We start from the raw sequence: 12,226 nt of genomic DNA, 5'->3' as shown, positions 1-12,226 counted from the left end.
ATCGAGAATCACTATTTAAAAACATATGTGTATACATTCGATTTTAAATTGATCTATACAACTTTAATTGATAGATATTGAGTCACATGAATAGTAATTAATATTTGTTTTTGGTTTCAGTTATAATTAATTGATAATATCAAGTATCAGTCGAGTTAATCGTATATTGTTTTATTAGGAGTAAAAATGACACTTTTAGTGGCTAGCGAGTCCGACATACAGACAATCCACAAAAAGTAATTTTTACTCCGAATAGAACTTGCTATTTTTTTCAAACGCCACAAATAATTTTTTAAACAATTTCAAACGTTCCAAATATAAAAAGATTTAAAAGTAATACCTTGTGTGTAATTATACATGGTGAGTCTTGAATAAGTATTTTCCGGGCTGGTAGATCTCGATAAAAGAAACATATTTTCTCTTTACCAATTTTGAGATAAGTCCAAAATAACCGAGTTATTTAAGTTTGAAAATTAAAAAAAAAAAATTTGGAAAAACTTTGAGAACCACCCGATTTTTTTTTTGTAATTGCATCTCTTTTAGTGCCGTAACCATAGAGTAAAGCCACAGATTATAATCTTTGTTTTTTCTTTATTGTTTTTCGTGGTTCCAATTTTCGGAATCGGGCCCTAGTTCAATCAATTACACGCGCTCTTTCAAAAAAACCTCTGATAACGTTTAAAAATTGCTTAAATGGGCATGTGCGGGTATTTGACAACCGGAGCCGGCCGGCGAGATCTTTTATTTTAGGTTTTGTTTGAATTGTTTTGAATTATTGCTTTAGTTTAATTAGGTAATTTGATATTTAAGTAGCTGGGATTAGTTTTAATTAAATAAATATGGCCCAAAATATGGATTCCACCTCTTCCAATACTAAAGAACCTATAAAGAGTCTTAGGTTTACAGCAGATGACGACTTAGCCCTTCTAAGAGAATTTGTTGCTTGTTGCCCTAAACCCACTGGCAGACGTTGAACAATAAAGCACTGGAAATAAGCACTTTAGCCCTTTAGTTTTAAAATACCTAGTAAACAAAACAATTTCAAAGTTTTAAATTCAAAGTTAGGTTAAGTTTAAATAGCGGACGCGACGCGATCAGAATTCTTTCCGATCCGATAACTATAAATGAAGAGAGTTAATACCACCTCACGTAAAGGAAATAACACCTGGCCTTATTAACGTCCATGCACGCTATTCGGTTTAGCGATATCTCTCTATTACGCTGTTTATTGCTATTTTACGCAAGTTTATTTTTGCGTACAGGAAATTTGACTCGTTTGCACATCGTCATAAAATTCTTAAAATTTTCGTACCACGAATTAGGGACAAGATTTTTATCTGTATACTTATAGGATACCTAATCTGTGGTAAAGCCGTAACTATGGTAATATCAGAGATTAAGAAATTATACCGTGGGAAAATTTGCGGTGAACAGGCAGTTCTAAAAAGTTTTCGAAAAATATACAAGGGAATTTAAAAGAAAATGCACGATTTTCAAGATCTTTTATTTTGCGAAAAAAAACTCATAGACGTGTTCCTGGGGTCGAAATATACCACCCCTGAAAATATTTGCACTTATTTAAGACTTACCCTGTATATCGAGAAACTATGGATACGATTGTTGAATTTGACACTTTATGTCAGTTTAATAATATATTTTCGTACTTTTGTGCTTAGGAGTAAAAATTACTTTTTTATATTGTCAATCACGTCGCAAAGATTAATACTTTTGTGTCGTTTGAAAAAAAATATATAGTTCAAAAATTTACCTTGTTTTATAGATACATTATTATTATAAAAATGAAGAGAAAAATTAAAACTACTTTTTGACAAAAAATAATGTTAGTGTAATTAGCGACAAGTATTATTTGAAAAATCCATATTTTTCTACATTTACAGACACTGGATTCTTTTTACAAAATTGTTTTTAAATCAATTCCAGATAAAAAAAAACGATCCTGCAATTCTGCAATGTGAGAAACAACTTAGATCAAAGAAAATCAAAAACCATTGACGGGCAAAATTAGAAGTATAGGAAAAACATTCTTAATGTTTACTTAACAGTTCCGAATATATATGTGCTAAACATACATCTATATGTGGATTTTTTGCTAAAAATATCTTCATTACTTCATTTATTTTTATTTTCTGGGCTCTATATATTTAAATAAATTATTGTATATCTGAATTCCACAACTCCCATGATAATGCTTGTTATTTTTGAAAATATACTTGACATCCATTTCTTAGATTTATTTCCTAAAGAATTTTGAATACTCGTACCTTGGTTTATCCTATAACATGTTTTATTTAAGAACAGTACATCCTTATGATTCATAATTTTTATGATTTACTTTCACTTTTAAACCTATATTCAATAAGCTCCATATTTGGTAAAAACCTTACACGCTTTGGAACCAGTTTGTATTATACAAAGACATAAAAAATAACAACAAAGGAACCATATTCTTCAACTATTGTAACTCATTTTTCATTTCGCTTTGAAAAAATATGGACATATCTTGATTAAAATTGATTATAATTAATTAGTAATAATATTAAAATTTGATATTTTCATTTTTACAAAATCATAAAAGACACGATGGAAATATATGCTTGAATTAAAACAGTTGTTGTTTATACTGTACAGCTATAAAAGTATAGCATAGAACACGTTCCTTCATAACAATGTTATTAATAGTACGATTTAAAAAAATATTGATCTTTTTCTAAAAAAATGTGGAATAAATGCTTTATTTTGAAACTTAAATAGAGTGTAACTCGCTTTGATTATGATATGAAAGAGTTAAAAATGCTTTAATCAGATTTTCAGAAAATATACAAAAAAATCTAGTCTCTATCTACCACTAACGTTAAAATGCTATTTTATATACAAAATGCATTTATTTGGAAATGACGCTATTCCAAACAAGCCTTAATCCGAACCATTCACTCGATTTCTCTATCCATTCTCGAGGCCCATTCTTACCGAAACAACAACTGCTATTCAGTCTCCGACTCTCCGTCCTGCTTGATGACGTTGTAGTTGGACTTTTTGGTCTTCAACATCCTCAGGAACGAGCCCAGCGCGAAGATGGATCTCCGGTGCCGCTGGATGATCTCGGAGTACAGCGTTTCCCTCAACACCTTCCGGTCCAGATCTCTGGGTTTGATTTGGTGATGAGTATTAGTTGAAGAGGAGGAGGAAGAGGTTGACGTAGGCACCCTACACTCCATGTTCGCCTGGTTCGGTGCCGTTTTGACCGAAATATTTGCAACGGTAAGCGCGAAACAATCGAAATAAAACAAAACACTGTTCGCGTGTGGATAGGATTGTTTACAATACGCCGATTGCGTTTCAAATGTACGTCTATTGACTTCACCAACGACTACGACGCTACTCACATGTCTCCGGCCGTGCAATTGTTTTGCCGCGGTTGTCTTGATCTCGTACACGCTTGATTTCCGACTAGCGCGCTTGATAGCGCGTCACGAAACGCCGTTTCAATTTAAGCGAAACCGATTTTGTGTCGTTTTCAAACAGATATTCGTTAAATTTAGAATAAACTTCACCGTAAAGTGAGATATTATTTTTATAAAACCAATACACCCTGTAAATATCACAGAATTCAATGGATATAGCAAGCAATTAAGGCGGTTTTCTGTAAAGGCAATAATTCGGGCATTATTTACAATACATCCAATAAAAAATGCGTGATGCTATAAATAGTTGAAAATATATCGATTCGAAAAGGTGTATCCAAAAATTGTTTTTCGGAACAAATATTTAGTTGCACAACTGTTCTTCGTCTTTAACAACTATTTTCACTATTTCCGATAGGTATTCATAATGTTGCTAGAAAAAATCGTCATAAATTTTCTGATCTTCCAAATAATGGAGGATTTCGTCTCATTGCAAACTTATATCTCAAAAAAATGTTAAGCTGCACAATTGTCCATCGTCTTCAACAGGTTTTTCACTTCTTCTGATAAGTATTCATAAAGTTGTCCAAAATATATATAAATTTTATGAGTGTTTAACAGCTTCTTCACTTTTCCAATAAGAATTCTTAATATCCACAAAACTCGTTATATATTTTCTGTTCATGGAAATAATTGAGGATTTTGTTTGATTTAAAGTGTTTTTCAAACAAATATTCAGTTGCACGTTTGTTTTTCGTCTTTATCAGCTCTTTTCACTATTCAGACGGTTGTTTGAAACACTCATCATGTATTTTCTGATGTTTCAAATAATACTTTTATATTTCACTGTTCTTCGTCTTCCTCAGCTTTTCTTACTATTTCCGACAAGTACTCATAATGTTGTCCGAAAAACTGATCATAAATATTTTGACGCTGAAAATACTCCAGGACTTCGTCCGTTTTATTTTTCCTTTTGTATTCTTTTTGAGAGTTTAAAAAGTTATCGCTCTGACAGAGATTCCTTAGGATTTTCTCGAAATCCTCAACCTTTGAGGTTTCCTTAATTTGTCTCAACACCTTGCTCAATATCTCCGTGTTTTTGTATTCGGTAGTGTTGGTCTTTAAACAGTTTTTATAGACGTACAGTGGAGGTTTTTTCGGACAGATATTTTCTTGAATTTGGCACGGTCTTTTTATGATGATGTTTGGTTCTTCCTGTTCTGCGGATTCTATCACTAAATTTTTTCGGGGAAATATCTTGTTTCTTTTTTCTTGTTTAATTTCTGTTAGGTTTATCTTGTTACCTGTAATCTCCAGGTTATTGGGAGCGTATGTTTTTGTGCTGACGGAGCTTACTGCACTTTTTCTCATACTCTTCAGATATTTTATTACTAAATTAGGGGGGAAAATTTTGCAGAATTATTATATCACTCGCGCTACGTAATAGTTATTAACTAATTTGCTTCCTTCTTAGCCAAAACTGTTGAATATCTCTCACGTAACAAAAATGTTAATGTATTCACTGAGAAATGGCAAAACTGCATCGAAAATAAGTAAACTTTGTCAGACATGTCCCTTTTTCATAGAACCTAGAAGAGATTCCATTAAATTAAGACAGATTCGAGTGTAAACAAATCGCTGGTCATGCCAAATACACGCATTTCCGAGCTGCGAGTTACGTTTGCAAGAAAGTTCAGTCGGTTACTGTGAGAAAACGCTTGCAAAACATGGGCGATCGATAGAACGGCTTTCTCGGTCATATGGAAGTTTTCAGGGGTGTATTCCCTACTTTTACGTAATATTTACTATAGTAAATATTTCCCTTATTCAATAGAAAAGCAGAAATAAGAAGAGTGTGTATACAGGCTGAGTTTTCTAAGATATTCTCTATGGAGAACTACTGGAGCAAGAGAGTCGCTCAAAAGGTAAAAGAATTGCAGTTTTGTAAAGACAAACATATGCGCCTTTCGGATTTTGGATGAAGACTTATTAGATATTTCGAAAAAGAGGATGTATTTGTCCCACAGTGTTTAATGCGGGAAATCATTATCCCTGCAGTATGTACAGGGTGGGTCAAATTCGACGCTTTTAAATGGAAACACCCTTTTCTATAGGAGATAGACTAAAACTAATATCGGTGTCTGGAGCTTAATTTTTGTCAAAAACATGATGGTGAAAACCGCATATCGATATCTGTTACCGTTTCGGAGTTACGGGGTGTTTTTCAAAAATATGCATTTTTAACAAATCGCTGTAACTTTTTTGCTATGGAAAATTTTGTATTTTTATGAAAACATTTCCAAAGCACCTTTTTACGTAGACTTTAATGGTTTAAGTATAATTTTTCTAAAATTAATATTTTAAGAATTATCAACAAAAAATTTGATTTTTTATATGGGACACCCTGGATATTTTTAATTTATTGAAAAGAATTTAAAATTACCTTTCCAAAAATATAGCATACTTAATATTTTGCTCGATTCCTCTTCGAGATATAGAGTATATAAAAATTCGCCCGCTTTAAATAAGTAGGATTTGAACGGCACCGGCTGTAATGCAATCTAGCTGTGAGCATCAATTAAAACGAAAATAATATTTGCTATGACAGATGCAGAATTTTATAACAATTTAAAACATATTTAACCAACATCAACACATTTAAACTACATCTAATAACATTAAAAATAAATAGCAAACCAAGACATGAGATTTTGCTATAGGTGTTCAACATATCGACCGTCTTCTGTTATGGACAGACGGGGCAGTTTTTGAACATTTCTCGCGAAATTCATTAACTCAGTGGGGGTGAAAGATACCTTCTCATAACTGCTAAGTATTTCTAATTCTTGTCTAGATTATATGGAAGAATAAGGAACCTTTTTTTCGCAAATATATCAATAGGATTAGATCCATGGGCACTAAGTCAGGCGGCCTCGACGGCCAACGGCTGGGATCTTGGTTAACTATTCAAATATTCTTGAAATTGGCTGCAAAAATTTGCTAATAACTTCAGCGTTCAGAGCCGGTGCGTCGTCTTGCTGGAAAAATATGTTTTCGAGTTCCATTAGAGGTATATCATCAATAAGGGGTCCAAAGCCTACTAGTTAAAAGTGGCGAACTTTTAAAAAATCTGTATTTCGAAGAGGATTATAACAAAATATCAAGTGTGCTATATTTTTGGAAAGGTAATTTTAAATTCTTTTCAGTTAATTAAAAATATGGAGGGTGTCCCAAATAAAAAATCAATTTTTCTGTTGATAACTCTTAAATTATTAATTTTAAGAAAATTATACTTAAACCATTAAATTCTACGTAAAAAGGTGTTTTGGAAATGTTTTCATAGAAATACAAAATTTTCCATAGCAAAAAAGTTACAGCAATTTGTTAAAAATGCACAGTTTTGAAAAACACCCCGTAACTCCGAAACGGTAACAGATATTGATGTGCGGTTTTCACCATCATGTTTTTGATGAAAATTGAGCTCCAGACACCGATATTAGTTTTCGTCTATCTCCTATAGAAAAGGGTGTTTCCATTTAAAAGCGTCGAATTTGACCCACCCTGTACAGGGTGGTCGAAATGGGTCTGTTTTAACAGAGAAAACCTATTTCCTGACTAGATAGAGAAAAACCGACATAGATGTCATGGGCTCGATTTCTGAGACACGTTTAATGGCATAAACCGCCTGTTGATATTTTCACTGCCAACTGAGATACGGTTTTTTTTTAATTTTTTACCATTTTTAAAATTGCCTATAACTTTTTTATTTAGCGGAATAATAAAATTCTGTAAAAACACTCTTAAGGCACTTTTTTAAGAACAATCCTTTTTGAACTTTTTACCATTTTGAAAATTGCCTATAACTTTTTTATTTCGCGGAATAATAAAATTCTGTAAAAACACTCTTAAGGCAATTTTTTAAGAACGATCCAGTGGTGTAGTCAGTTTCTGTCTATGCTTGCTCTTTTTGTTAGAAATAATAAAAAATATAATTTTTTAAATAGAAATCATAGTTAGATATATGAACTTAAAATGCTGGCGTTTAATCCTTTCTGACGATAGAAATTTATGGGTATTTATTTCTAAGAATGAGAAATATTAAGTTTTTTATCTTTATATCGAAGCGGGACTTGATTTTGTGTTGGCCTATTTGCCTAATTATTTTTTTACAATTTTATTTTGTATATTATTATTTATTTGCATAATTAAAGACTCTTGAAGAGGTAAATTAATATTCTATATTAGTATTAGTAATTATAGTATATTTAACAAAACTTTGGTTGCACATCATAATACGACCACCAGCAAACTCCATAAGACGACGCATGGTGTCATTGATGACGTGAAACCAAAATTTTTTAGATACAATTGAAATCGATAGAATTACAAAGAACAAAACTAAAAAAACGTGTTTTTTGAGTGACAAGTGACAAGTATAGTTTTCTAAAAAAAATCATTAAACATGTTCAAACTGAGCACCTGCTTGTTAAATACACAATAAACATCTTTTACGCAAAGAGTTACAGGCGTTACAGCGATTTATTAGGCAAACTGGTGTAATAAGCCCAAAAGCTTGCCTGGTAGCCTTCTGTAATTCTTCTCTCGTCCCAATGGTTTTTATATATAAGGTCTTTTAATTTCCTCCATAATAAAAGTCGAAAGAAGTTAAATCATAGGACCTAGCAGGCTAAGACATGGGGCCCATTCTTCCAGTCCAATTCTTTCTAAATTCTCCATTTAATAGTTCAGTTGTAACCATAGCGTTTTAATTGTAATTGGTAATACTAATATAGAATGTAGATTTACCTTTTTAACAGTCTTTAATTATGCAGATAAATAATACTATAGAATATTAAATTGTGATAAAAAATAATTAGGCAACTAGGTCAACACAAAATCAAGGCCCCCTTCGATATAAAGATAAAAAAACCCTAATATTTCTCTCATTCTTAAAAATAATTGCCCATAACTTTATATCGTTGCAAAGGATTAAACGCCAGCATTTTTTTAAGTTCATAGCCAACTATGATTTCGATTTAAAAAATTATATTTTTTATTATTTCTGACAAAAAGAGCAACTCTAGAGAAAAACTGACTACGCCACTGGATTGTGCTTAAAAAAGTGCCTTCAGGACGTTTTTACAGAATTTTATTACTCCGCGAAATACAAAAGTTATAAGCAATTTTCCAAATGGTAAAAAATTAAAAAAAAAACCGTATCTCAATAGGCCGTGAAATAGAATACAGTGGCGTACCCTTTTTTCTACAAAAAAAAATATTTTCGAAAATATGAACGTTTTTTTTCAAACACCCTGCATATTATCATGTATAAATCATATGATTCGTCTTGCTATGGACTTCTCCAAAATATATAACACTCGGTTATATCCTTGTTATATTAAGATAGAAAAATATTCGGTTAAAAACTTATTTTGACTAACCAGTATTTTCGAAAAGTATATTTTGGGTATTTTTTACTATTCTATACTGCGTCATAAAATAAGTTTAAATGTATATTTAATTCCATTACTCTATTCAATCAACATACCTATGAATAAATCTTAAGTAATTCTAGTTTTATTTAAATGTAATTTTGTGTAAATGTATTTGTTGAAATTTTTATAGTGTATAAAATATATTAGTTAGGCATTAAATTAGAGTATAAAGATTATTTAAGAAAGTTTATTTTTGAATACTAAAATGCCTTAAGTGTTTACTCTTTATAATACCGTATGATCGAAAAAAAAACGGCGTTAGCGATGGCTATGAAATGAAGAACGCTGTCATTTTATAGGTAAATTTATATCGGAAATATCATCGATCGTCATTTCCCAGCCAACTGGACGCCGTTTATTTCGATCATGCGGTATTGTTCGATCATACCGTATATCGTTCACCGCATATAGGGCTCCCTACAGTAAGTATGATTTCAGAACTATGCGAAATGCGGGAAAGAATGAAAGCGACTTGATATTCAAAGGCAGATGATTGTACATTCTTTTGGCATTGTACAGTATTGAGCCTTTAACTAGTTCTGAGCTCGGAGTTGGCAGATAAAGATCGTGCTCCGCATTCCTAAGTGGATAGTTGTGAGATGGCTTTTCGGGAATAGCAGATATGTGCTTGCGGATTAAGCAAACGGATTCAAAAATGAATTAAGAAGAAAGAGTCAGTATTTTGAAATTTTTAAAGAAATTTCAGCAGTGGATTCTACTGTTCAGTCCCAATAAATATCTAACTGATCTCTTTTGAAGTTTGTAAATACGATCAAATTTTCTTGCGCAGTAAGTACCCCAAATGGAAGGGCATAACGAAGATGCGACTCAAAAAGGGCATAATAGACTATTCTAGAGGTTGATAAGTTAAGTTCCTTAGAAACTGATCTTAGAGCAAAACAGGCAGCGCTTAGTTTCTTTGATGAAGCTTCGATGTTCAAAGTTCCATTTTAACGAGTTGTCTACAACAAGTCCTAATAATTTCACAGAGTCCACGACGTTAATAGTGGTGTTATTAAGTACAAAAAGTTGTATAGTACTTTTATATGACAACACTTTAGTTTTTGATAGGTAGAGGCATAGGAGATTAGAATCGCACCAAGATTTAATGGTGCCTAAGTCACTGGATATAATATTATATAGTGCCGTAACATCTTCCTTGACCAACTCCTTGTTTACTTACTGACTTATTTTTCTTCTTTGAACCACAATATGTCTTTACATACTGGAAAATCCTAGGAGATTTCTCTATTAGCAATCAAAAAAAAATCTCCAATTATTATCTATTAGGATTTCAGATTTCATAAACAAACAATTTAAGAAAATAGCTCCAAACCTATCTTTGAAGTGAAACAATTATCTGAGTATTTCCATCCACACCCACCACAAACAATGTAAACAATTTTGACCTACAACAACATAAAAATCTAAATTGGGATCATCCACATCAGATCGGTGCGTTTTGAACTTTGCTAAATTTAGCGAGGCGCAGTTAATATTATTTTGATATGATTTTGGTTACTGTGTGTTTGGACTTTTTCCAAAAATACTTCGCATTTTTCGGAATAGGCATAAAGTGCGTCTCCTCTAAGTAAACAGGTACATTTGCGGCGCATGTTTAAATTTATTTTGGTGAACTTTGGAAGAGGAAATCCGTAAGTTACGTATATGCAACGTTTTATTATTATAATCTCGGTTATTTTTAGTCAAAGGTTAATGATATGAAAAGGAAACTATTTGTAGCATTCGTTTATTTTGATGCTCAATATTTTATTTTTATTTTAAACTACTCCTTAAAAACACCAAAATAGTTATTACAAGTAAGGAAACTACAAGTGTTTGTAAGTGAAGTTTTATTTGAATTTGTAGAGCGGCGTAGGCTTACTTTAGGCACATAAAATTTAAATATTTTTTTTTAATGTGTAGACTTCTGACATACAATCATTAGGTAAGTTTAAGAGGGATTTTAAATTATCATCCTTCATCATATATAGATGCCCATGTATAGACAAAATTTATCTTTTTAATATCTGTTGTTTTGACACTAAAATCAATGTGCAATGATGGATAATCATTTTCTCCCAAAATCAAGAGGGATTCACATTCTTGAGTTATAGAGTCTGTTTATTTTCTCATTGCTCATGATCAAACGATGCAATTAACGAAACGAATGCGATTAATGCGATTAAGAAAAACAATGTCAAACCACTATCAAAATATTCACATTTTTGTAGGGCTATATTATTGTATATATGTTACGGTTAAAGTCCGATGTCCGGTTAATGTCAACATTAACATGTTAATGTTTGAGTTTGGTTATGTTTTTGGTTGTTCTGTTGTGTGTTATTCTCGAGATAAACCGGGTAATGTCAACATTAACCGGACATCGGACCTTCACCGTAACATATATATTGTATTGTCATTATTTTATACTAATCACTAGATGTAACCTACGACCAAGATACTTATCAACATACTTGAACTAAATTATTAAAACAAAATAGTACGAGAGCTAGCAACGTCGGAGAAACAAGTATTTTAAGACGTCTGGCTGTTTTTGATTTTTGATATATCTTTTACTATGCTCCGTAGAACAGCATGCGGCCCGTCTGGATGCCGGTAATCGTTGCTTTCCCTACTGCGCATTGAAAGAAGATCGTATATTTTTATTAGTCTTTTAAATTCTAGTATTGAATATAAACCGACCGAGTCTCCATAGCTCAGCGCGTAGAGGTCCTACCTCTCACGCGAGGAGTCAGAGTTCGAATCCGGGTCAGTGCAAAAACTTTTTTATTTTATTTTCGTTTATATTCTGATAGTAAAGTATTAAATATTTGTTTTTTTTTAATCACCTGAATTATTAAGTACAACGTTAACGAGAATAAGATAAAAAAAGTCTTTGCCCTGACCCAGATTCGAACTCTGAATCCTCGGTTCGTAGTCGAAAACTATACGCACTGCGCTATGGAGACATGGTCGATTTATATTCAATACTAGAATTGATAGGACTAAATTAAAAAAAAATATATATATATATATATATATATATATATATATATATATATATATATATATATATATATATATATATATATATAAGCATATATATATATATATATATATATATATATATATATATAGAATCTTCTTCCGATGCGCAGTAGTGAAATCTAATCTATCTAATAAAATATATATATATCAAACAGCCAGACGTCTTAAAATACTTTCTCGAAAACGTTGCTAGCTCTTAGACTAAAAGAAATGCATCAGAGATGAACTTTTGTGACACATCAACAGGAAAAAAAGGCA

General features: G+C 31.8%; 1 protein-coding gene across 1 annotated transcript in view; it reads right to left on the bottom strand.

Moving 5' to 3' along the window:
* Nucleotides 1-12,226, bottom strand: part of LOC115885004 (sperm-associated antigen 6-like) — a 70,942-nt gene that overhangs the window by 24,636 nt on the left and 34,080 nt on the right. The window contains exon 9 of the mRNA XM_030903745.1: nucleotides 4,299-4,794. Coding sequence (XP_030759605.1) covers nucleotides 4,299-4,794 — 496 coding nt within the window. The remainder of the gene's footprint in view (nucleotides 1-4,298; nucleotides 4,795-12,226) is intronic.

Source organism: Sitophilus oryzae, unplaced genomic scaffold, assembly GCF_002938485.1.
Source record: "Sitophilus oryzae breed Bouriz unplaced genomic scaffold, Soryzae_2.0 scaffold_359_pilon_pilon, whole genome shotgun sequence".
In the NCBI taxonomy this organism is placed as follows: Eukaryota; Metazoa; Arthropoda; class Insecta; order Coleoptera; family Curculionidae; genus Sitophilus; species Sitophilus oryzae.
This window is presented reverse-complemented; position numbering and strand designations above follow the sequence as displayed.